The 23851-nt window shown below is 47.7% G+C and overlaps 1 protein-coding gene across 9 annotated transcripts in view; it reads right to left on the minus strand.

The window, feature by feature from the left end:
* Positions 1 to 2647: 2647 nt before the first annotated feature.
* Positions 2648 to 23851, minus strand: part of CUTC (cutC copper transporter) — a 227070-nt gene continuing 205866 nt past the window's right edge. For all 9 annotated transcript variants that reach the window (XM_085606309.1, XM_085606310.1, XM_085606302.1 and 6 more), the window contains one exon: positions 2648 to 3512. In XM_085606309.1, coding sequence (XP_085462435.1) covers positions 3401 to 3512 — 112 coding nt within the window. In that variant the 3' untranslated portion in view covers positions 2648 to 3400. The remainder of the gene's footprint in view (positions 3513 to 23851) is intronic.

Raw genomic sequence — 23851 nt, forward strand, 5'->3', positions numbered from 1 at the left:
GCGCGAATGAGGAGGCTGGAGACACAGGTGAGGCATGGCTGAATATCTCTACAATAGTGGATGTATGAGAGAAAATGGTGGGGAGTCACAGAGAGAATCTATGCACCTAGAATCACCTCTGTTCAAGAATCTCAACACCTCCAGACATTGAGAATGGAACTGAAATATCTACTCCGGCTCTACGGGTGTACTCACACTTGCCAACACACGTTTTTTATCCATGAAGAATCGGTCATACTAGTTTCCGATTACACAATTTTTTTATACGTTTGTGCAGGCGTACGCATTGTTTGTGAAGATGTCATTCAGTACATGGTCCCCTGAAAGTTTGTGAATGCATGTGTACAGTTAATGTTTGTCATTCTTATGCCAAGTAGATCGATCGAAATATGTCTATTTTGGATGGACCATCTAGTTATTTCAACTGAAATGTTTGTTCCTCTTGTACAGCATTTCGACAGCCCTCAAGTCCGGTAAGCAGTAAAGCCAACACCAAAGGTGAGTTTTTACAGTGTTCGTATTTCTGATTACTTACCCTTATATGTATTATTTTAATGTATTGTATTTCTACTAAATATTATACAAACCCAGTGAAACGCCATACAATTATTTTTAAATGTGCTCTTGTTTGGAATACATTCAGCCACAGATTTTTTGTTTTCAGGTTAAAATTGTTTACTAGCAAATATGCATATGTAAAAACTGATTTGAACAAATGAACAAACTTTCATCCCCCTAATTGCATTGCACGATAAAACGGTTATCTATGCAAATACACATACACAACCATTGTTGGTTAGCCAGAGAAGGGATACATCTTTCACAGGCTTCTATCAAGTGCAAAGTTAACACATTTTGTGCTGACAGTTCTGAAAGAAACCAAACATCCAAACACTAATGAAAGTTGTCCCTCCTTATTTCTTGTTATCCACATCTTAACTTTGTTTTACACATTTTTGTTAGACAGTCCAGTACAAAAACAATCGTTTGGAATGTCATCCTTGTGTGTGCCTTTTCCTGAACCCTTTTATATTTTCTATACATATCCCAAATCAAGCATTTCGAAAAGCAATCTTTTAGTGGCGTTTCCCCATTTGTAAATTGCTTTACTCCTAAGTTTGTATGAGACAGTGGGAGCACGAAGTCATAAAAATGGCAAAAATACCGCACATCTATCCAAAGTGCAAAATTATGAACATTAAAAAGACTGGGAATGTCTCAAAAATAGGTCCCAGCACAAAGTCGAGCTATAATTTTAAGTAAATGCAGGTTTTCAAACTAATGTGACCCATTAAAATAGCTCAATGAGTTCACTGACGACTGCTGGGGAAACCACTTATCACGTACCTTATGCAAGACCCGAAGATCACAAAATTAATTCAAAGCTAGCCAGATTCAAGTATTACATGTTCCTGAAGCTAATAATCCGAGCACAATTTAGTTGTGTTAGACGTGCAAATGCTACTTACTGTGACACAGCAATTTATACAACACTGGCAAAGGCAATAGGTTTCGACTATGCGAGATCTATTGGGTTTGTCATTTTTACATGTTACACAGCAACATAAGCTGCAGTGCAACATGGCTTTAAGTTAAAAAAATAAAAATTTAAAAAAAAGAGCTATGATGTGGCCATCATTGGTTGCGTCACAGCACTTTATACCTCTTCAAGACATGTGGCACAGCAACCCGTATTGCTGTGCAATATGTCTGAAAACAATGTGGTATTGAGGAGCTATTAAGCAACAAGAGGGCGGAGGATGGGGTGGTGATAAACAGACGACGGGATGGGGAATGCAGGGGTGGTAAGAAACGGACAGCGGGAGGGGGTGCAGAGGTGGTGAAAAACAAGCGGCAGGGGGTGGTGAGAAACCGACAGCAGGAGTAGGGGGTGGCAGTGAGAAATGGACAGCTGGAAGAGGGAGAGTGGTGAGAAGACTGAGGTGGGAGGATTATACAAAGGACACCGGACGAGTGCAGGGGGAATTAAATAGGTGATGAGGACAGGTGGGGTGATTAAACTAGGGACGCAGGAGCAGGGTAGGGAGCTGATTAAATAATGGACACAAGAGGAGGCCGGGAAGTCAATGGACAGCGCAGGAAGATGAGGGGGTGGGGGAAACACAACCAAGAGTGGGAGGAGGGTGGAGGTGAAGGAGAGGGACTACAGAAATACGTACTCAGTAAGAGTGAATGTCGAAAAGCGAAAGAAAGAGTACCTGTAGAAGTCTGTGGCCAGTGTAAAGACACTGGCAGCTGACACGAAGCTGTACTTGGTCCATGCTCCTTGGCAGGGATATAGGCGAAGCCCCAGGAGGAAGCAGAGGTGGGGAGGAAGCAGAAGCTCTGACCAATAAGAAGCAAGGAAAGGAGAGTGACGTAGGAGCCAATCAACGGTAAGTAAACATAAGTAATAGGTGTGCTCTAAACCCATTTGAAACATGTTTTTATTTACAAGATCTTCAGCAAGCACAGCTCAAGCGCTGTGCAGGAAAAACCTAACAATAAGGTTGCAATCATTAAAGAAAATGTCCAGTTGATACGTGTCTTCGAAACAGCTATAATTTAATATTTCATATTTAACAATCAGTGGTAGCAGCGCTATCAACCCCAGAAACTAAGTGAGAAAAACGAGAGGAAACATGGACCAGTAAAAATGAACATTTATTGACAATTTGATTTGCAAGGTTCCTAAGCTGGTGGAACAATATTAGTTTTCACAATGTAGGATGACAATTTCAACCCTTACACAGTTGCAAGTGCAGTGCATTGCTGATGAACTGCTTCGATGGAGATCTTAATTTCACATCAACAGTATGAAAGATTGCTTGCAATAAAGATTGGTTTCCTTTTGAAAGTTCAAAGTCTAGCCTATTTGACTGCTAGCTGGAGCATGACAGGACAACTGCAGAGTATTTCAAAGTGTTAGCTGATCATATTGATAACAGTCAGGCATCTACCACACCCAGTCTCTCCCCAGGATATATATATATATCGATGGGGATGAGGAAAGCAAACCCTCACATTCAAGCAGTAGGTTTTTTCAGGAACCAGAGTCCTATCGATGCATTTTGCCAACTGAACATAAGCCCCGCATGTCAACCCAGTCTTACGCTGAAGCGCTGCTCTGCTGAGCTTCACTTGCCTTCAGGTGGATCAGGATTCACATTCATTCCAACCAAGTTACCTCTACCTCGCTGTCAGTCAATTGAATAAGGAATCTGCCTGTGCCACCAACTGAACTTTATCTTCCTCCTTGTCAATCATTCTTTCATCTGAGCTTTGCCAGGTTGAAATGTCTGCAACCCGACTTCATCCCACAGTGAGCGTAAGCTTCTTTGAGCCATCCATGTGTCTGGACTGCTTGCACTTCGGTACTGCAACTCTCAGAAGCAGCGGTCTACAGGATATTCTTTGCTATAGCATTTAGGGTCCTCACCTTTGCCAGGTCGGTTACCTTTGTGGAATATTCTGTCGTAGGAAGTGAGGAGCCCATGGAAACACAAGGGTTTCTAATAAAGAATAAAAGCAGGAATTATTGTTGAATGCATTTATTTTGTCACATGTTCCTGTATTAAGGCCCCATTTTAGACAAGCAGGATAAATAACACACTGCGGAGAACAAATAACAGATTATAGTCTGGTTTAAATAAACATTGACTTAATAGAAGTACATTAGAACATGCAGTTTGACCTTAGTCACAATATAATGCCAACTTAGTATTTTTCTCTCACTAAGAGATTTAGCCTGGAAGTTCAGTGCAACAGAGGGACCACTTACTCCTTGCTTCCATCCTCACATATTCTTTAAACGTTACACTGGTTAAGATTTTCAAACTCCAGAAAAGTTTCTAAATCCATAAGGAGAAACTTGGAATGGCCCTACAATCAACCTCTATCTGACCATGTTCACTCATGGGTCAGCCATCAAGGGTGCCTGAGTCGATCCTGGGTAAACCACAGAGGGCACTCATTTCCCGGACTAATTGACATCTCCCATAGGATAACAAAGATTCCATTTTCCAGTGTGTTCCAATTGTACAGACTATCTATAACTGTTGATCACCATACGCAATCTTTTAATTGTGATTTTTTTTCTTAATAAATGTCAGTTTTTTTATGAGCTAACTTAGTTTGAACCTTGTAGGTTCTTTCTTTCTTAAAAGTATGGTTTCCCTGCCTCCTTAGGGCTTTGGCCATTGAGACTACTACTCTGGAACTGACCATTCAAGCCCACAGGAGGAGCAGGGAAAATAGCTCCGAGAGGCTTGGGTATCTTAGAAATACATAGTGTAACTGAACATTTCTGGATTAACCCAGGAGGTTATAATGAGTGCTGCCATTATTTGACGGTGCACATCAAGGCACCAAAGGGACAAGTGGATTTTGTACAGGACATGTAGATTTATGAAGCTACCTGTCCCATGGACAAGTAGATATTTGACTAAATTCCACACCCCTGAGGTGAATAAGTGAGAGGACACTGAACAGCCTAGAATTCACTCACAGTACCTTTCAGCGGGTGCTCTCTAATCAGGTACGTTTTAGAGGTTTCTCAAAAAGGAGACGGGAGGGAGTCTGTCTGATAGTTTGTTAAAGTCGGTCGGAAATCTTTGGAAAATGTATGAGCAGGCAGAAGAGCAAAGTCACCTTACCCGACCTTAGAAGTAAGATTTCATGGGCTCCCATGATGACACATGGCTAGATCACAAAGTGCTGGGTGTGTGTTCCTCCTCCTCATGTCCCACCTTCCCCGCTTCCCTGCTCCAGTAGAGAAGATGCATGCTGTGCAGCAGCATGAGGCTTAACCGGGATTTTGTCAAGTGTCCATACTCATGCATAGGCTTGAATCAACACGGACTTCTGATGTACTACATAATTTCTTTATTTTTATCCACAACTGTAGCATCAGACATGGGTCTACAGACCATACTCGGCTTAAGACTTGGGTTGAGAAGGGAGCGAATAATGCACTCTACCTGTAACAATGATACACAACTCATAATGGTGGCAGTATAGTAACATTAACATCAGCAGGCTTGGGAGACGTGTTCTGGTGTAGAACCAACCTCTCCCCACCAAGTCATTGGCAGTCAGACAATACACCAAGTTGCAAATTGCAGGACACACTTTCGCACTACTAACGGCCTTGGCGGGGTGCAGCATGAATTGGTAGGAAGCACCTGGATCAAGTTTACAGTTCTTCTGACTCCCATTCCAGGGTCACTAAAAATACAATCCAGAACCATGCTGAATAGACTCTCAAAGGCCCTGTATGGCTCTAAATCTCGAATCTTGACCAAATGTATCAGTGAACAATGTTCTGACTCAGCAGGAACTGCAGGTTTATATGACTACTTTTCCCATAGGTGTTCCCAAGATAAGGATGTAGGGGAGGAGCTCAAGGCCAAGATAAATGTGGTTCATAAGAATGATTTGGCCTAACCTTTTGACCTCCTGAAGTCTACTGTAGAGCTAGAATCTGTGAAGACCCAGTCCTGCACGATTAGGGGTTACATAATCTTTTGAGATAACCTTTGACTGCCTACCTTTGAATACATTCAGTTTTCCCTCCTTGAAGACTAGGTAAGTGAAGGGAGTGTTCCAGTCTCCTGAATGGATGGCAAATTGCTTTTCGGCTACTTCCTGGGTAGAGCAAAGGATTGGTATTCAGACAAAATATTGTTTTTTTAAATATCGCCAAAATATAGTGATATGGAAATATCGTCAGCAGGACTATCATTGTCAAGAATATCGATTTTAGTTAAGTAATATCGATTTTAAAATATAAAAGTCATCAAGATCGTTTGCAAAAATACTGTTGTTTAAAATATCGTTTTTTAATTATTGCTATGTATTTTAGAATATATGTTAAACACATATGATGTAAATATTTTGTATAATTATTATTTATGTTTTAATATATGTTAAATATTTAGTAGTTATTACATTTAATTAAATTATTTTTTGTGATTTTTAGTGCAGTAGAGGGTTGTGAGTTTATATGGGTGTAGGGTGGGAAGTAATTTAATTATAATACATTGATTATTTTTTATTTAACATTATGTAATTGATATTTAATTATGTTAATTGTGCTATTAATTTTTTTTATCAAACTTCTGTTTATTAGCATTTATGTTGGGCATTCACTTCGTACATTACAGCAAAGAGAGTTGCAATATCAGCAGTACAAAGTATTATAACATGAAAAGTAGTGAGGTTAAACTCGCTTGGGCAAACATATCCCAGCCTTCCTGTATGAGAACTCTATAATGTCCAGTATTGTTCAGGCCTAGAATAACCCCATTGTGGGGATGCGAAAAGATAACCCGTCTTTTTTTTGCGACATGTTTGTTGCCCTGCCCTTCCAACCGGGAAGGTCCCCCACTAAGAACTCAAAGAAAGAAAAAAAAAAAGGACCCCGCCCCCCAAAAAAGAGAAAAACACCAAGAAAAAACTACCCCCCTCCCCAGCAACAAGGTAAGTGGCGGCAGCTCTATACAGAACTTTTCACCGTCTGGTCATATGTAGGTATTTACAATTGGAAGAGATGCATGTCCCTGAGTGAAAGTGGACATACTGCCAGTGGCAAGCCCTGTGTGAGAAAAGCAACCAGTGGACCCCACTTATGTTCAAAGCTTTTATAATCATCACAATAGATATCTGCTATTCTCTCAAGACACAGTAATTTCCAAAGGCGCAAGTGCCAAAGTGAAAGAGTGGGGGCTGACTTTCCTCTTCCAGGCAGCTGCGATCTGCACCTTCACAGGTCCTATGAACGTCCACATGATAGCTTTATCTGATTTGGTTTAATGCTTAAGGGAAGGATCACGGATGCCCAAGAAGACCCTTTCCAGAGTAGTTGGTATGGGGTAGCCCAGTATGGTCTTGATTTGGGCTAGGATTTCCTCCCAAAATGGTCTTATGGTGGGACAATCCCACCAGATGTGCTGAAAATCCCAGAGCAAACCACATCCTCTCCAGCACCTGTCTGACGTGTTCAGGAAGATGCGTTTGAGTTTGGCGGGATATAGGTACCAGTCCATTAGTGTTTTCAAATGTGCTAGTTCTAGCGAGTGATTAAGTTTTGTGATGTCGGACCATAGAGCTTTCCTCTTTGCTTCTAGTATTTCTCTTTGTATCACCCCCCACATTGACATATATCGAGGAAGCGCTGAGTGTGTGGAGGAGAGCAGATAGTTTTAAAAGGAGGAAATCACCCCTTTCATGGAAGCCACAGTCCTCACAAATTTTTCAAACCCCGTTTTCACCCTTGTAGCAGCCTCATGATCGGAAGGAGAGAGTGCCCAATGATGAAGTTGGAGGTAGTGAAAGTGTTTGTCTTGGTTTAGATGGAAGTCTCTTCTACAACTATCGAATTGGAGGAAATCGTAATTGTGAAATAAATGATCTAACATTAGGCAACCTCCCTCTCTCCAGGCGTCAAAGGGACCTTCTCGTATGGCCAGGGGAAAGGCCGGATTAAAATGGATGGGCGTTTATAGGGAGGGGAATGTAGTCCACTGATCATTCCCTGTAACCGAGTTCCACACTTTCAAGGTGGTGCGGGTGGGGGTGCTAATATATGCATTTGCTGGCTTCTCTTTCTTGGGTTCCCATATTAAGTCCCATATTGTCCTCCCCGCAATAGATCTATCCATATGCAGCCAGTGTTTCTCTGACTCTCTTTTAAACCACTCTGTCACTATACGTATCTGAGCAGCTTTGTAGTATGGGCCTAAATCAGGCAGTCCAACTCCTCCCTCCGCTCTGGGGTGTCGTAGTAGTGTGAACGAAAAACGTGCCCTTCCTCCTTGCCATATGAACCGGGTGAACAAGGATTTCATTTTAGAGAGGAATGTCGTGTCCAGGTCAATGGGTAGCGCCTGAAAGAGGTAAAGCAGCTTCGGGAGGACCGTCATTGTGATCGCGTGAATTCGACCAAGCCAGGAGATGAACATAGGCTTTTTGCAGTTGGAGAAGAGCATTCCGGTAATTAGCCTTATACCCTTCCACCCGCGTTGTCAATTGAATCCCCAAATATTGAAGAGAGCGATCAGTCCATTGGAGCGGGAAGTGTGACCGCAGCTCGCTGGCTTCAGCCTCTGGGACCGTAAGGTTGAGTATAAGGGATTTATCGAGGTTAATCTTGAAGCCCACTACTGCCTCATACTTGACCAGCTCAGATTGTAGTGCGGGACGTGATATTGAGGGTTCTGCGAGGGACAGGAGCACATTGTCTGCAAAAAGAGAGATTTTATGAGTGTCACCCCCAAAGGGTATCCCCGTAATTGACTGGGTGTCTCTTAACATACATTGCTAATGGCTCAATACTAAGCGCAAATAGCAAGGGTGGTAAAGGACACCCTTGCCTAGTGCCTCTCGTTAGAGAGAAGGGGTCCTAAAGCACTTAAGTGACCTGCACCCTTGAGCGGGGATGTGCGTAGTTAGCTTTAATCATTTGAATTAATTTATCTGCGAAGCCAAAATGTGTTTGCGTGCGAAAAATAAAGGCCCAATCTACCCGATCAAAGGCCTTCTCGGCGTCCAGGCCTACCAACACCGCTGGGATCTCATGCTAGGTTGCTTTTTCAATGAGGTGTATTGTGCGCCTGATATTGTCGTGTGTCTGGCGCCCTTTGATGAAGCCGGATTGATCAGGGTGGATGAGATCTGGCATCAGGTCGTTCAGCCGAACCGCTAAAATAGCGGAATACAGCTATGCATCTAAATTCAAAAGCACAATTGGGCGGTAGGAAGCACATAGTTGCACATTTTTCCCGGGTTTAGGGATAACCGACACCACAGCCTCTGCCATTGAGGGGGTCACCTCTCCGGCCTCCGCTTTGTGTTTAAAAAGGTCTGTGAAGTGTGGAATGAGGTCGGGTGCAAACGTTTTATAAAAGTGGGCCGTCAGGCCTTCAGGGCCGGGTGCTTTGTGTATTTTAAGAGCAGTGATGGCCACAATCACTTCTGCTGCCGTTATAGGAGCTGTGAGTCTATCATTTGTGCATTGCGACACCTGGGGGAATTGCAAGGCCCGGAGATAGCTCTCCTGCATCTCCTCATCTCTGGATTCCCCAGTGTAAAGGGATCTATAAAAGGATCCGAAGATGTCTGCCATGACCTTGTCTGTAAGTATGAGCTTGTTGTTCCCATCCCGTATGCCTCCAATGTATTCCCTCTCGCGCTTCTCTTTCAATTGTCTAGCCAGATGTTTGCCTATTTTGTTCCCCTGGGTATATGAGATGTGGCGGAGTTTCAAAAGCGTGAGTTCCGCCCTATTATTATAGATAGCCTTTAGTTTACCCCGCAATGCTGTAAGGGTGCGAAGAGAAGGCCTGGAGGGATTTGATTTGTGTGCCTTCTCTGCGAGTTCCAATTGCTGTCTCTAGGTTTTCCTTTTCTTTAGTACGTTGTCTATTTAATGTGGAGTTGAGCTCTATACATTTTCCCCTGATGACTGCTTTAAAAGCGTCCCAAGTATTGCCCACAGAAGTGTTCTCAGCTTTATTTAGCTTTAAAAAGTCTGTGATCGCTTCTCGGAGTTCGGTGTGTAGCACCCTATCTCGCGTGAGGGAGATCGGGAAGGAAAATGCTACTTAACAGTATGCATCTGTTCTTGGCATGTAGGGCTGCAGAGTCACACACTAGTGCATAGATCGCCATCTGGTGGTGGGCCCAGATGATTACACTTTGTTGTTGTCTAGGAAGAGTCTTGTATGGCAGATGACTCCTCCTCTGGACCATAGTGCGCATGGGCATCGACTCCATCTTCAGATTGTTTTTCGCCATTACGGGAAATGATGGAGTTGTGTGAGAACAGAAAGAGATGCCCATGAATAATGTATCTAATTAAGATATTACTGGAACAGATAGAGGTAGCCGGGGAGGCGGGTGGGCGTGTAAGACTCTGCAGCCCTACATGCCAAGAACAGATGCATACTGGTAAGTAGCATTTTCCGTTCGAGGCATATGGGCTGCAGATCACACACTAGTGCATAGATTGCATAGCAGTTCTCTCCCTTAGCGGCGAGTACCAGTATCTGTTGCAGTGGTTTTAAATAGTGTTTTGAGTACAGCTTGGCCCACACTAGCTTGTTGTTTTACTTGCACATCTACACAGTAGTGCTTTGTGAATGTGTGCGGTGTAGACCATGTAGCTGCTTTGCAGATATCATCTATGGGAATGTTCCCTAAAAATGCCATAGATGCCCCTAGTTTACGGGTGGAATGACCCCCAGGGGGAATGGATAGAGCGTGTTTTGCTTTTTGTTAGCAAATCTGAATGCATTTAACAATCCATCTTGCAATCCCAGTTTTTGAAATGGGGTTACCTTTGTGTGGGGGAGAAAAGGAGACAAAAAGCTGTTTTGTTTTACAAAATGGCTTTGTCCTATCAATATAACAGAGGAGAGCTCGTTTAACATCCAACGTATGGAGAGCTCTCTCAGCTACTGTTTGAGGTTGAGAGAAGAATACTGGCAACTCAACAGACTGATTGAGATGGAATGGTGAAATTACTTTTGGAAGGAATTTGGGATTTGTCCTTAGAACCACCTTGTTGTGATGGAGTTGCTAGAATGGTTCTTGAATTGTTAGTGCCTGGATCTCACTCACCCTTCTGAGTGATGTAATAGCTACCAGAAAGGCAAGCTTCCATGAAAGGAATTGTAATTCCCACTTGTGCAAAGGCTCAAATGGAGGGCCCATGAGCCTAGTGAGAACAATGTTGCGGTTCCATACAGGGGAGGGTGGTACCCTGGGACAAATTATTCTTTTAAGGCCTTCCATGAAGGCTTTAATGGCAGGAACTTTGAATAATGATAGATGCTGTCTGTTTTGGAGGTAGGCTGCTATGGCAGCAAGATGTAACCTGATTGAGGAGTATGCTAAAGTGCATTTGTGGAGATGCAGCAAGTAGCATATGATGTTCTGGATGGAAACATCTAGTGGGATTATTTTCCATTTAGCTGCGTAGCAAGCTCTAGTGGTAGGACGTCTAGTTTCTTTGATAACGTTCATGCAATCAGGTGGGAGGTTGAGATATCCAAATTCTAAGACCTAAGGTGCCAAATTGGTAGGTGAGCTGGATGGGGTCCGGATGCATGATCTCTCCATGGTTCTGAGTTAACAGGTGTGGTGAGAGTTGCAGTTTTTGAAGTGGTAACACTGAAAGTTCCAGTAGTGCGGTGTACCACGGTAGCCTTGCCCATGTTGGTGCAATAAGGATCAGAGTGAGGGAGTGTTGCTGCAGCTTGCGCACCACTAACGGAATGAGTGGGAGAGGCGGAAAAGCGTATGCAAATTTGCCTGACCAACTCATCCATATCGCATTGCCTTTGGACAATGGTTGTGGATACCTGGCGGCGAAGTTTGGTCATTTGGAGTTTAGGTGTGTGGCGAACAGATCTATTTGTGGCTGTCCCCATACTTGAAAGAAAGGTTGAGGAACTTGCGGATGAAGTTCCCACTCTTGAATCTGTTGGCTATGCTGACTCAACAGATCTGCAATCTGATTTTGAACTCCTGGTAGATGCTCTGCTAGTAGATAGATTTTTTGAGGAATGGCCCACCTCCATATGCTCTGCGCCAGCCGGGAGAGCTGTAAGGAGTGTGTTCCTCCCTGTTTTTGGATGTAATACATGGCTGTCATATTGTCTGTGCGGACTAAGACAGTCTTGCCTGATAGGTAATTTTGAAAGGATTTTAGTGCTAGAAAAATGGCTAGCAACTCCAGATGGTTTATGTGGAGTAGCTTTTGTTGCGGTGTCCACCTGCCTTGAACTGTGTGCTCTGACAGATGAGCTCCCCAGCCGATGAGGGATGTGTCTGTGGTCAGCACCACCTGTGGAACTGGCTCGAGGAACGGCCGTCCTTTGGAAAGGTTTTTGGTGTTCCACCACTGCAGAGAGCGATGTGTCCAGCCGTCCACCACCACCAGATCTGTTAGTTGACCTTGAGCCTGGTTCCACTGGCTTGCTAAGCACTCTTGTAGGGGACGCATCTGGAGTCTTGCATGCGGTACTACGAAAATGCAACAGACCATCATTCCAATTAGTTGCATGAACACTCGAGCTGTTAGTGAGTGTTGCAGTTGAAATTTTTATATAAGAGCTTGCATGGCCTGTATTCTTATTGGGTTGGGGGATGCAAGTCCTTTGGAGGTGTCTATTGTGGCACCTAGATACTGTTGAGACCGGGATGGTTGGAGGTGCAACTTTATTTTGTTTATAGTGAATCCGAGTTTCTGTAAGAGGTGAATGGTCTTGTGTGTGTGCTGGAAGCATTGCTGGTATGACTTGGCTTTTATTAACCAGTCGTCCAAATATGGAAAGACATGGATGTTTTCCCTTCTCAAGTGTGCTGCTACTACCGCAAGACATTTTGTGAAGACTCGGGGTGCTGTAGTGACCCCGAAGGGGAGGACTTTGAATTGGTAATGCTGACCGTCCACTACAAACCGAAGGTACTTCCTGTGAGCTTGGTGAATGGGAATGTGAAAGTAGGCGTCCTTGAGATCTAGGGTAGCAAGGAAGTCGCCTTGTTTTAGCAGAGGAAGGACCTGCTGTAAAGTGACCATATGGAAGTGGTCTGACTGTATGTAAAGGTTCAGGGGTCTGAGGTCCAGTATAGGTCTGAGAGAGCCGTCTTTTTTGGGAATAAGGAAATACAGCAAGTAAACCCCTGTGTTTTGCTGGTGTAGTGGAACTGGTTCTATTGCCTGTTTGTGCAGTAGAGCAACAACCTCCTGTTTTAGGAGTGTGAGATGCTCTTGTGACATGGGACGCTTTCAATAAATGAATTATTTGTCTCACCCACCTGTCTGTTGTGATGGAGTTCCAGACAGGTAGGAACTGTTATAATCTCCCCCCGACAGGAGTGGAAGGGTCTGGGGGGAAGGGAGGGAAGTCACTGCTTGGGGGCAGAGGCAGTACGGGTGTTGTTACCTCTCCTTTAGTATTGTTGCCTCTGTATCCTCCTCTGTAAAAACCTCTATTGGGCGAGTATTGGGTGGGAGTTTTGTAAGAAGAGGATGCAGTGTTGGTAGGAAAAGTTGTTTTGGTAGATGGTAGATAGCCCTTGATATAGGCTGGGTCAGATGGAGCGGCTTTGTATTTTTTCTCCAACCTGGGGTTAATTACCCTGGCTCTGACGGGATCTTTTAATACATCTGGTGCGTGCTTTGTAACCCCTTTAAGCATTGGTAAGATGGTTGTGGTCTTATGAGAGGGTAATAATGTGTCCATAAGGAAGTCGTCATCCACTGGGGCAGTATGGAGATCTACCCCATGAAAGGCTGTTGCTCTGTGAATGAGTTGAGTAAACCCTATGGTGTCATCTAGAGGAGATGGCCTAGAGGGGTATACGTCATCTTGGGGTACATCCGGGGCATGTGGTGCATTTTAGTCTTCTCAAGGATCACCTGATGGGCCAGGAATATCGTCTGGGTCCTCTAAGGGTTGCTCAACTTCTATTCCCTCAGAAATATCATCGTCATCAGGGTTATGTGGGCTGAGTGGCGAGTGTGTGGGGGAAATATAAGGATCTGGCAGTTCTGGTGAAGGTACCCTTATGGGAGAAGGTTGAGCATGTTTTTTGAGTGGAACTGAAGGTGTGGGAGGAGGTTCCAGTTTTCGTTTATAAGGTACTGATTATATGTCCAGTCTTTGGATGGATATGAAGAGTTTTTTGTTTTGGGTCTGGGCGGAAAAGCTCTTCTATGGAAGGATCCTTCTTCATGGCCGGTTTGTCCTGTTTGGGATCAAGCTGTTTGCTTGGTTTACCGATGTCCGGTACAGTCTTAGGAGCGGATTGAGGTTTGGGTTCCGAAGACTTGTGGTTGGAAGCTTTTTTCGGCTCAAATTATTTCTTTGGATTGGAGATTTTTTTTCTGGCTCCGGAGTTGTTGGTTCCGAAGCTTGTTGCGGGTCGACAGTTTTAGGTGCCGAAGTGTGCTTAGATGTCGAAGTTGGCATCGGTGCGGAGCTTGGTTTCGGTTCGACCGACTTAGGTGCCGAAGTTTGTTTTGGTGCCGGACTTGGCTTTGGTTCGACTGTCTTAGGTGCCGAAGTTTGTTTCGGTGTCGGACTGGACTTTTGTTCGACAATTTTGGGTGCCGAAGTTTTCTTCGGTGCCGAAGTCTGTATCGGTTTCACTTTCGGTTTGAGAACCTTTTGTTTATCGGGGTTGACTAAAGGCTGACTCGAGCTCGAGTCGCGTAGAGGCTTTTTTGAAGTCTTCGTTGCCGGGCCCGAAGGCGGGGCATCAGAAGTTTGTGATTGGTGTGCACCTGGGCCCGAAGGTGGAGGTGGAGGTGGAACCGAAGCCTCACCCAGTGTAGGGGTAGGAAGAGGGTCGTCGTCTGTACTTACGACCGGCTGACCAGCTGGAAGGAGATCGTCATCTTCTGCCTGCTTGTCGGCTCCGGAAGCTGAATTCTCTGCTTCTGAAATGAGGACTTCTTCCTGCTGTTGCTCTTCTTCGGACTCCAGTTGGACTCGAGTCTCCTGGACGAGGGTGTCTGGTGCCGATGAAGACGATTGTGCCATGACTCTCCGAGCTCGACGGTCCCTTATTGTCTTTTTGGACCGGAACGAAGCACAGGCCTGGCAAGCTCGGCTCTCGAAGGCCCAATGGCCCTCAACGAGCACCGGAATCGAAAAGTGCAGGTTGTTCGAGACGCATGTAGAAGGAAGTCTCGATCGAAAACAATACCGACGGTAGTGGTCAGGGAATGCTCGTCGAAAAGAGATCGGTAACAAAACCGAGCGGAAGCGACAAACACAGCCGAGCCCGATGGTGGAAAAAAACAATCTGAAGATGGAGTCAATGCCCATGCGCACTATACTCCAGAGGAGGAGTTATCTACCATACAAAGACTCTTCCAGGACAACAACAAAGTGTAATCATCCAGGCCCACCACCAGATGGCGATCTATGCACTAGTGTGTGATCTGCAGCCCATATGCCTCGAACATACCATTCAGGCGTGGTCGTCGAGACCGCTCCCAATTGTAAGCATAATTGAAACCAGAATGTGATCAAAAAGAGAGAGGGGAAAAATCTTAGCCTCCTTGAGAGTGCCCAATAGGTTTTGACTGATAAAAATATAATCCAATCTAGAATAGGTGCGGTGCACGAGGGAATAAAATGTGTAATCCCTAGACAGAGGGTACAAAGTTCGCCATCGCAGAGCCCAGAGTCAGATATCCTCCGTTTAATGTCTGCGGTGAAGGAGCTAGATTCTGCTCGGTGTGAGTGCGTGCTATCTAAATCTTCCTGCCAAGTGAGGTTAAAGTCCCCCATGATAATCGTTGGCCCCTCCGCAAAATGGTCTATTTTGTCCAGTAGGGTAGTTAAAAACCCCGTTTGTCCAGTGTTGGGTGCGTAGGCCGCGATAAAGATACTCAGTTGACCCCTCAGTGCACCCCTTGACCATTACCAGCCTACCCTCCTTGTCTGATTGGGTGGCCAATGGTTGAAATTTCGCCGAGGCATGGAATAAAAGCACAACCCCCGTGTTTAGTGAGTGCTGAGGATTTGTAAATAAGGGGGTATTGTTTGAATCGTGTTTCTTCATCTCTCCGGAGGTGAGTCTCCTGAAGCGCCACTATGTCAAAGTGGTGATCAGTGACATGTTTCCAGATTTTTTGTGGTGAATTGAGCCCCTTAACATTCCACGATCCTATTGTAACCACCATTGTCTCCAAGACATGTCTCCCCCCGCTCACATCCCTCCCAGGTAAGACAATGGCATCAAATTCCCAAGTAGACATGCGTAAATCTCCCAGGTGTGCCTGTTGTGGTGTATATTCCCCGACCAGAAGGCACATGTCGGGTCGATGGTAAGTCTCCGACCGTAGATGAAACCATCTATCTGGACGCGCTGGTGGATGGCGTGATTGATAACCCCATCCGCACCCGTGTTGGGTGATCAAAGGTAGCTACGGTCGCCTTGAGTGGTGGCCTTTCGAAGTTGAGCAGTACTTTTTGTCACTCCACTCCGAGGCTGGTGTCAGGATTGGAAAACATCATGGCTTTCGACAGGGCAGGGAAGTCTGAGCAAGGAGGGAGCATAGCTCCGCAGCCCTTGAGGAGTCATATCCTGTAGTCTCTTGTCTCCCAATTCACTTGTGGTTCCCTCTTGAACTCGTGGACCATTGCGACGGTGATGAGCCTGGTCACTGTGACCCTTGTACTTTACTTTGGGAAGGTTCAACGTCGGTGGTAGAGAGACCCAATAACTCGAGCCCTTCCCTCAGTTCCGCAATGTGGCGTTGCTTGTTTTTGTACTAAAAACTTAGGCCGAATGGGTAGGTCCAGTGGTATCTGACTTAATCGTCGCGGAGTTTGGAGGTGATGGGCCGAAGCAGCTGTCGTCGCGCTAAGGTGTCGGGCGCCAAGTCTTGGTAGATGCTGCAGGTATGACCTTGGAAAGAAATCATGTTGTGTTTTCTGGCTGCCAACAGGACTGCTTCTTTCACTTTATAGGAGTGGAATTTCACCAGTACGTCTCGTGTTCATCTCCGTTCTCCGATTGGTGGTCCACCGACCCGGTGAAGTCGCTCCAGCTTGATTTTAAGAGTTTGTGGGCTTAGGATTTCAGCAAAAAGACCTTCGAGGAAAGCTTCCAAATCTGGACCTTCCGCCCCCTCCTCTAGGTCACGGATCCGTAGGTTGTCTCTTCGAGCCCTGTTTTCCAAATCCTCAGCTTTCAGTTGGGTTTGGAGAAACTGATCCTGGAGGATGCGCATTTTGTACTGTATGTAAGAGGACCGTTGGTCGACTGCCTGAGTTTGGATCTCCAGATCCACCACTCTGACCCCCACCGAGTCCACATCTTGTTGGAGGGTGGCCAGTCTTTTATTGAGGTCAGACTTCAATTGGTCGATGGAGGCCTTAATATCCTGGCTAAGATCTTTTCGAAGTTCCATTTTGAAATTCCGCAGGAAAGCCATGAGTCATCTTTCGTAAGAGCTATGGTGTCGGTGCTGTCGTTGTGTCTTGAAGGCAATTGCTTAATCACTGGAGGGAAGAAGTTGGAAACTTTCGTTGTTGCTTTGTTCAGCGTCCTCTTTGGCGGCACAGAGGTAGACCCAGTGATGACTCAGCTTCCACCCTACGAAAAGCTTTCAAAGCCCTCTCCTCCCGCGGTGTGTGGGTTCTGCCGCTGAATGCCAGGGGTGTCCACAGGAGCCCGTTTCCTTCCCATCAGTAGGTCACTGATCTCTTAAGGCGTATGCACTTGCCACCTAGGCGGCAGGCCCACATGTAAGGGCTGGCTTGTCAGATGTTCCCCTTGTCTTCACATCTTCAGGGGTCCAGCATTGTTATTCAGGGGCTTGTCTGTCACTCTTGAGCATAGGAAGTACCCACTATGTGCTCCTGTTGCAGTGGGGAGGATCAGCACAACTCAGGGCCCAGATATGTAGTCATACCACTTGAATCTGCCGGTTCACCCCGTGGGGGGCAGGCCGGCGATTGGGTTCTTCTTGCGTTTTGGGCATATGATTACCCAGGCAAGTAGGGTCCCAGATCCTACCAGTGAAGCGTGGCAGCTTGGAGTGAAGGTGGCACCAGAAGACGTTTGTGAGTCTTAGGCGGGACCACCAGCGCTGCTCACTCGTGTCATAGCCGCCATCTTAAAGTCAGGCGTTGGGGGCTTAACGCTTGGGAGCCGGTCGTCCTCCACTCCCGGGCCGCCCAGGCCAGATGCAGCAAGCGCAATCGTCCCCGTCTAGAGACACCTCCCAGAGTTCACTTATTCGGGGCCTCCGACACACCTGGCTGCGGCGGCCTCGAAGTGCGGGACGACCGTGCTGGCCGATGCGGAGGAGAGCCCCTCATCGTTCTCCGCTTCGGCAGGGGCGGTAATGGTGGACAGCAAAGTTGCTCAGGCGCTGAGCGGAGCGTCCAGGTCACCTTAGCTCCGTGACTGCCCCCGCATCCGGCAGGCCCTTCAGCTGTTCATGAAGTGGCGGCCGCCATTTTGCGCGATGTCACGGCAGAACTGTCGGGGCTCCGTTGTAGCTGCTACTGGAAGCCTGCTGCAGAATCTTGGTTCCCCCACACACACAAGCAGTAGAGCTCTCGCTCGGTGTTCGTGGCAGCAGTGGCGACTTCGTGATTCAGCTAGTAAGTCCCCGAGACATGAGCGCGGACTGGGAGCCGAGACGGATTACGTCCGTTCGGCCATCTTGCCCGGCCACGCCCCCCTATTAATCTTTTTAATGTAAATTGTAGGTGCGGGTTGAGGGATTTATAAGGGTATAGGGTGGAGAGTAATTTATTTGAATTACTAATTAGTTGTCAATTAATATTAATTAATTGATAATTATGGTAAATATGTAATTAATATGTTTTTGATGCGGGCTGTGGGGTGTATAGGGGTAAATGGTGGGGAGTTAATTTTAAAGAATGAATAGTACATTTTTAATTAATTGTTTAACTGAGAATTGTGTTATTTGTGCAATTGACTTTTTTTTTTTAAACGTTTCAGATGCAGGTTGTGGGTTTTGTAGGGGTATGGGGTGAGAAGTAAATTATTTTAAAGTAATTAATAATTATTTTAATTCCTATTAATCATCAAATTGATAATTATGTGTAAATAATTTCCAGCAAAATGTTACGAATTATGTGTTTTGCGTGTTTTGTGGGGGTCTATTGTAGGAAGCAAATTATCATCAATTAATAAATAATATTTAAATTAATGATATTTATAATAATAGTGGAAATATTTTTTTTTTTTTTTTTTTTTTTAAAAGAAATTTTTATTGTTTTCACAAAAGTTGTAACAAAGGACATGAAATCAGACCGTATACACAGTAAAGTAGACAAAGCACCATACATAATCATCATTTCTCCAATTAGACCTATATCGGGCTCTCTGAGGATATCATTATCAACCACCCTCCCCTTCTTCCCTTCAGTTTCTCTAGTCATCCGAGTCAGAAGACTCCTCATCAGAAAGAGGCGGTGGATCACATATGTTGCCCCTAAATTTGTTCCATGCTCCCCACACTCTGACCCATTTTCGAGGACAACCCCGCCTGATAAATACAAAACGTTCAGCAAACATAGCCCCATCCATGTCCTTCTTCCACATTGACAGTAGCGGCGTTTCCACCGCTCCCCATTTTTGGGCTATGATCCGTTTAGCCATCATGTTCCCTACTGTCACCCAGCCCTGCGCCTGGCGATTAAGATCTGTGGGCTCCCACACATTCAACAGACAGCGTCTGGGTTCTGGCAGCAGTGATACCCCGCACACCTGCGACATCGTTCGCAGCACTCGCCTCCAGAAGAGTTGAAGAACCGGACAGTCCCAGAGCAGGTGATAGAAGGTCCCCTCCTCCCCGCAGCCCCGCAGGCAGAAGGGATGTGGTGCTCTGCCCAGTTTGTGCAATAGGCTTCTGGTGAAATATGAGCGATGTAGAATACGAAGTTGCACAAGACGCAGCCGTGAGGGTATACCCGCCTCGCGCGGTGATGCCAGCGCCTCCCGCCAATCTGGGTCATCGAAATCGCCGACCTCGTCAGCCCATTTCTCCCGCAAGACCCCCATAGGGTCCGGCAAATTGTTGACCAGTTTGCGGTATGTGAATGATGTGGCCCGCTTAGGCATGTATTCGGTCAGCAGCCTGTCCTCCAGTGGAGATGCCTCTGGAACCTGCACACCTGGGGTTAATTGTGTCGTTAGGGCGTGTTTCATCTGCAGGTATCGGAACCATTCTGAGGGAGCCAGCTCATACTGTTGTTGCAAACGAGCGAATTGAACAACCTCCCCTTTGTGCCACACGTCGCCTATCACCGAGATCCCGATAGCGTCCCAAGCGGCAAAGCCCTTGCTGTCCCTGAGCCGTCCCAGTCGCTTCGTGTCCCAGAGAGGCGTAAGCTGCGTCAGGACTCCGCGCCACCCCAGCCTGGCCTGTGCCACGTGCCAGAGAGACACAGTCTGACGCAGAGGGCCAATCAGCTGCGGGGCCAGCCGGGCATCATACAATGGGGCAAGCATACCCCTTTCGCCCAGTATATCCCTATCTGCCTTATACGCTGGATCGGACTGCGGCGCATGGAGCCATTGGTTGATCACCTTGAGCTGCGCCGCCCAATAATACAACTGGATATCTGGGAGAGCAATTCCCCCATCATACCACCCACAGACCAGTTTCGCCTGTGCAATGCGTGCTGGTTTGTTGCCCCAGAGTAAATTAGAGACTTGCGCTGCAACCGCTCGGAAATAAGCCGGTGGCACCGGATAAGGAGTATTTTCCAACACATAGAGAAACCTCGGCAGGGCCATCATTTTAAAGAGCGCCGCCCTCCCCACCAGGGTCAAGGGCAACGTTCCCCAGTGCCGCACATCTTGCTTGAGGCGGTCCAGTTGAGGGCTTAAGTTACACCTGAAAAATTCCATCTGATCCAAGGCAACGTGTATCCCCAGGTATTTGAACGACCCCTTCGCCACCTGTATCTGGCAGCCCTCCGACAGTCGAGGGGGGGGGCCCCTCAGCACCATGAGGACCGACTTCGACCAATTGATCGTATAGCCGGATGCCCGGCCAAACACCTCGCAAATATTAAGTAATGTAAGGATGGATCGCCTCGGAGATGACAAGTAAAGCAGGATGTCATCCGCGTATAGGGAGACGCGGTCTTCCCAGTTCGCCGACCATCGAAGGCCTCTCATCATAGGTTCCCATCGTATCCATGTCGCGAGGGGCTCGAGTACTAGGGCGAAGAGCAGCGGGGAGAGCGGGCAGCCCTGTCGCGTTCCCCGCCCCAGGGGGAAATCCTCCGACATGTGCCCGTTGGCCGCGACATGGGCCAGCGGTTTGGTATACAGGAGTCGGATCCAGGCCCGGAATTTCGGCCCAAACCCCAGATGAGACAGTACTGCGAAGAGAAAGGGCCATTCCACCATATCGAATGCCATACGGGCATCAAGGGAGAGAATAACAGCGGGTTCTTGAATTTGGTCCACTCGGGCCAGCACGCTATGTAAGCGCCTCAGATTGTGGGAGGTGCTCCTCCCGGGCATAAAGCCCGACTGGTCCGGGTGCACTATGTCAGTCAAGTGTGGCGTGAGTCGGAGGGCCAACAGTTTTGCAAGGATCTTGGCCTCTGCATTAAGCAGAGAGATGGGGCGATAAGAGGCGCATTGGTCCGCCGGCTTACCCGGCTTTGGCAGTACCACGATGGTGGCCGTCCGTTGGTCCGCGGGGAGCTCCCCCATCTCCAGGCCATGTTTGTACATATTCAGCAAGTGTGGGGTCAGCATCTCGGGCAGCCTTTGATACAGCTCAATCGGGATGCCATTAGGACCCAGTGCCTTGCCAGGTTGTAATGCCGCAATAGCCACCTGCAGCTCCTCGACCGTAAGATCGGCCTCCAAGGACTCCCTGGCTTCAGGGGAGAGCTTAGGCATCTGCAGGTCACTAATGTACGTCAGCGCCACCTCCTCCGACATGGAGGAGCTGGAGGAATACACCCCACGAAAATGCCCCGCCAGGGTGCGCACTATTTCTCGTGGGTCTGACGTTGTCGACCCCTCGGCCGTAGCTAACTGCGCTATCCATCGTGCTCCGCTGTCTCGCCTGTCCAACCACGCCAGTAGCCTGCCGGTTTTATCGCCGACATCGTAGACCGTATGCCGTGAGGCCTCAAGTCGCTGTTTAACGCGGTCTGCCAGGTGCTCCCTGTGTTTTACTTGAGCCACTCGTAGGTCATGGGAGGTTTCACGGGAGGGGGTTTCGGCCTGACGAGCCTCCGCAGCCCGGAGCTCAAGCTCCAGCGTCTGCAACTCAGACGTTTGTAGGCGCTTATGTCCTGTGATGGCCGCCATCGCCTGGCCTCGCAGCACCGTTTTGTACGCTTCCCAAAGAACAGTGGGAGAGTCAACCGAAGCGGCGTTCTCGTGGAAGTAGAGTTTCGACCCCTGTGTGATGGATTTACTAATCTTCGGGAGACGCAGATAGTTGGGGCGTATCGGGTAAACGCGGCGGCGCATCAGGTGGGAACTGTGATAGTGCAGGAGGATCGGGGAATGGTCAGAGATGCCTCTGGGTCTAATGTCAATACTTTCAACGTTATGGAGGCATCCGGGGGAGCCCAGAAAGTGGTCAATGCGGGTTAGACTGTTGTGCACCCCGGAATGGAATGTATAGGAGCGTGTCTCTGGGTGGTGCCAGCGCCAAAGATCTGTGAACCCTAGCGCCGCCACGAAGCCTGCCAGTCGCGTTGCGCTGCTACCCTGTGCCCGAGGCGGAGACCGGTCAATGTGATCGTCCATCACCGCATTAAAGTCACCCCCAAGCAGCACCTCTCCCTCCGGTAAGGTAAGGAGAAATTCGCTAAGTGCCGGGAACGCCGTGGCATGCAACCCAGGAGGGATATAGACCGACACTACATTATAAAGATGCCCTTCCCATTGTATGTGAGCCGCGGCAAACCGCCCGGCTCCGTCCGTGTGTACAGCAAGCACTATTAATTGGGACTGTTTGCGCAGCCAGATGCCAACCCCTCGGGACCCAGAAGTAAACTCAGAGTGGACCACCATCTTATATCCCCATCTGTCCAGCGCTTTAGTAGCTGTGCCGGTGAGATGGGTCTCCTGAAGCAAGACCAGCGCCGGGGCGCACCGTTTAATACTATGCAGGACCAGACCTCGTTTGATTTTGTCTCCTAAACCCCGTACATTCCAGGTCAGTAAGGAGAGGGGCTGCACCGGGGTCAAGTCAGTGTCAAGGGCTATTGGAGTAGCCAAGTCTGACTTCACGGCGGGTGGGAGAGGAGATAAAGCCATGAGCGGGTAGAGCATAGTGTGGCCCAGGTTGTGCGCAAAACATGTGTATGATGTAAGTCAAAGAGCTGTGTCCTATCAAACCAAAACAAAGAAACAAAACCAAGAAACATACCCCGTCCCCCCACCCCCCTCCCTGCCTCCCTGCCACACGGACTCAGAACTGCCCGCCACCCCAACTTAGCAGAGTGCTCAGTCCCTTGAACCCCGAACAGTACTTGCGCTTTTTAGGGAGCGTGGAGTCCGAGGGGGACCCGGACATCCCCCGTCCCCAGGTCTCATCGTTCATGTCCACCAAATCAGTATGCGGACACTACAACAACATCAGTTCCCAGCGGGTAGTCTGGAACTGCAGTTCGGTCAGGATGAGAGCCGCCGCTTCAACCCGTGGGTTCCTCCTCAACCTCCTCAAGGCGCTGTTCATGTCCAGTAGGATCGATCTCACTCCCGGGACGCCTTGTCCCTCGGCTCGAACGCCCTGCGCCACCAGCACGGCGCCACCCCTCCAACCAGTCATGAGCCTCCTCTGGTGTGTCGAAGAAGAAAGTTTTGCCCTCCGCCGCCACCCGGAGACGCGCCGGGAAGAGCATTGCATATGGAAGTTCGCGAGCCCGTAGTTTCTTTTTGACCTCCACAAAGCTTCGCCGCTGCGCCGCCACTGCAGCCGTATAGTCCGGAAAGAAGGACACTGTGGAGTTCTGAAGCCGAATCGGCGGTGCCACCCGCGCCGCCTGTAGAATGGCATCCCGGTCTCTAAAATTAAACAGGCGGGCCAGGACAGGCCTCGGAGGCGCCCCCACCTTCGGGCGCCCTCCCGGTACCCTATGTGCGCGCTCCACTGAAAAGAATGTCGAGAGGCCCCGGGGTTGCAACTTGGACTTAATCAATTCTTCCACATAGAGGTCCATGGCCGGGTGCCCCTCACCCTCGGGAATCCCAATAATGCGCACGTTGTTGCGGCGAGAGCGCCCTTCTTGGTCGTCCAGCCTGGCCGCCATGCGTTTGTTCTCCGACTCCAATTGCGACACTCTCTGGAGGAGGCCTTTGG

The sequence above is a fragment of the Triturus cristatus genome, chromosome 1_2 (assembly GCF_964204655.1).
Source record: "Triturus cristatus chromosome 1_2, aTriCri1.1, whole genome shotgun sequence".
Classification (NCBI taxonomy): domain Eukaryota; kingdom Metazoa; phylum Chordata; class Amphibia; order Caudata; family Salamandridae; genus Triturus; species Triturus cristatus.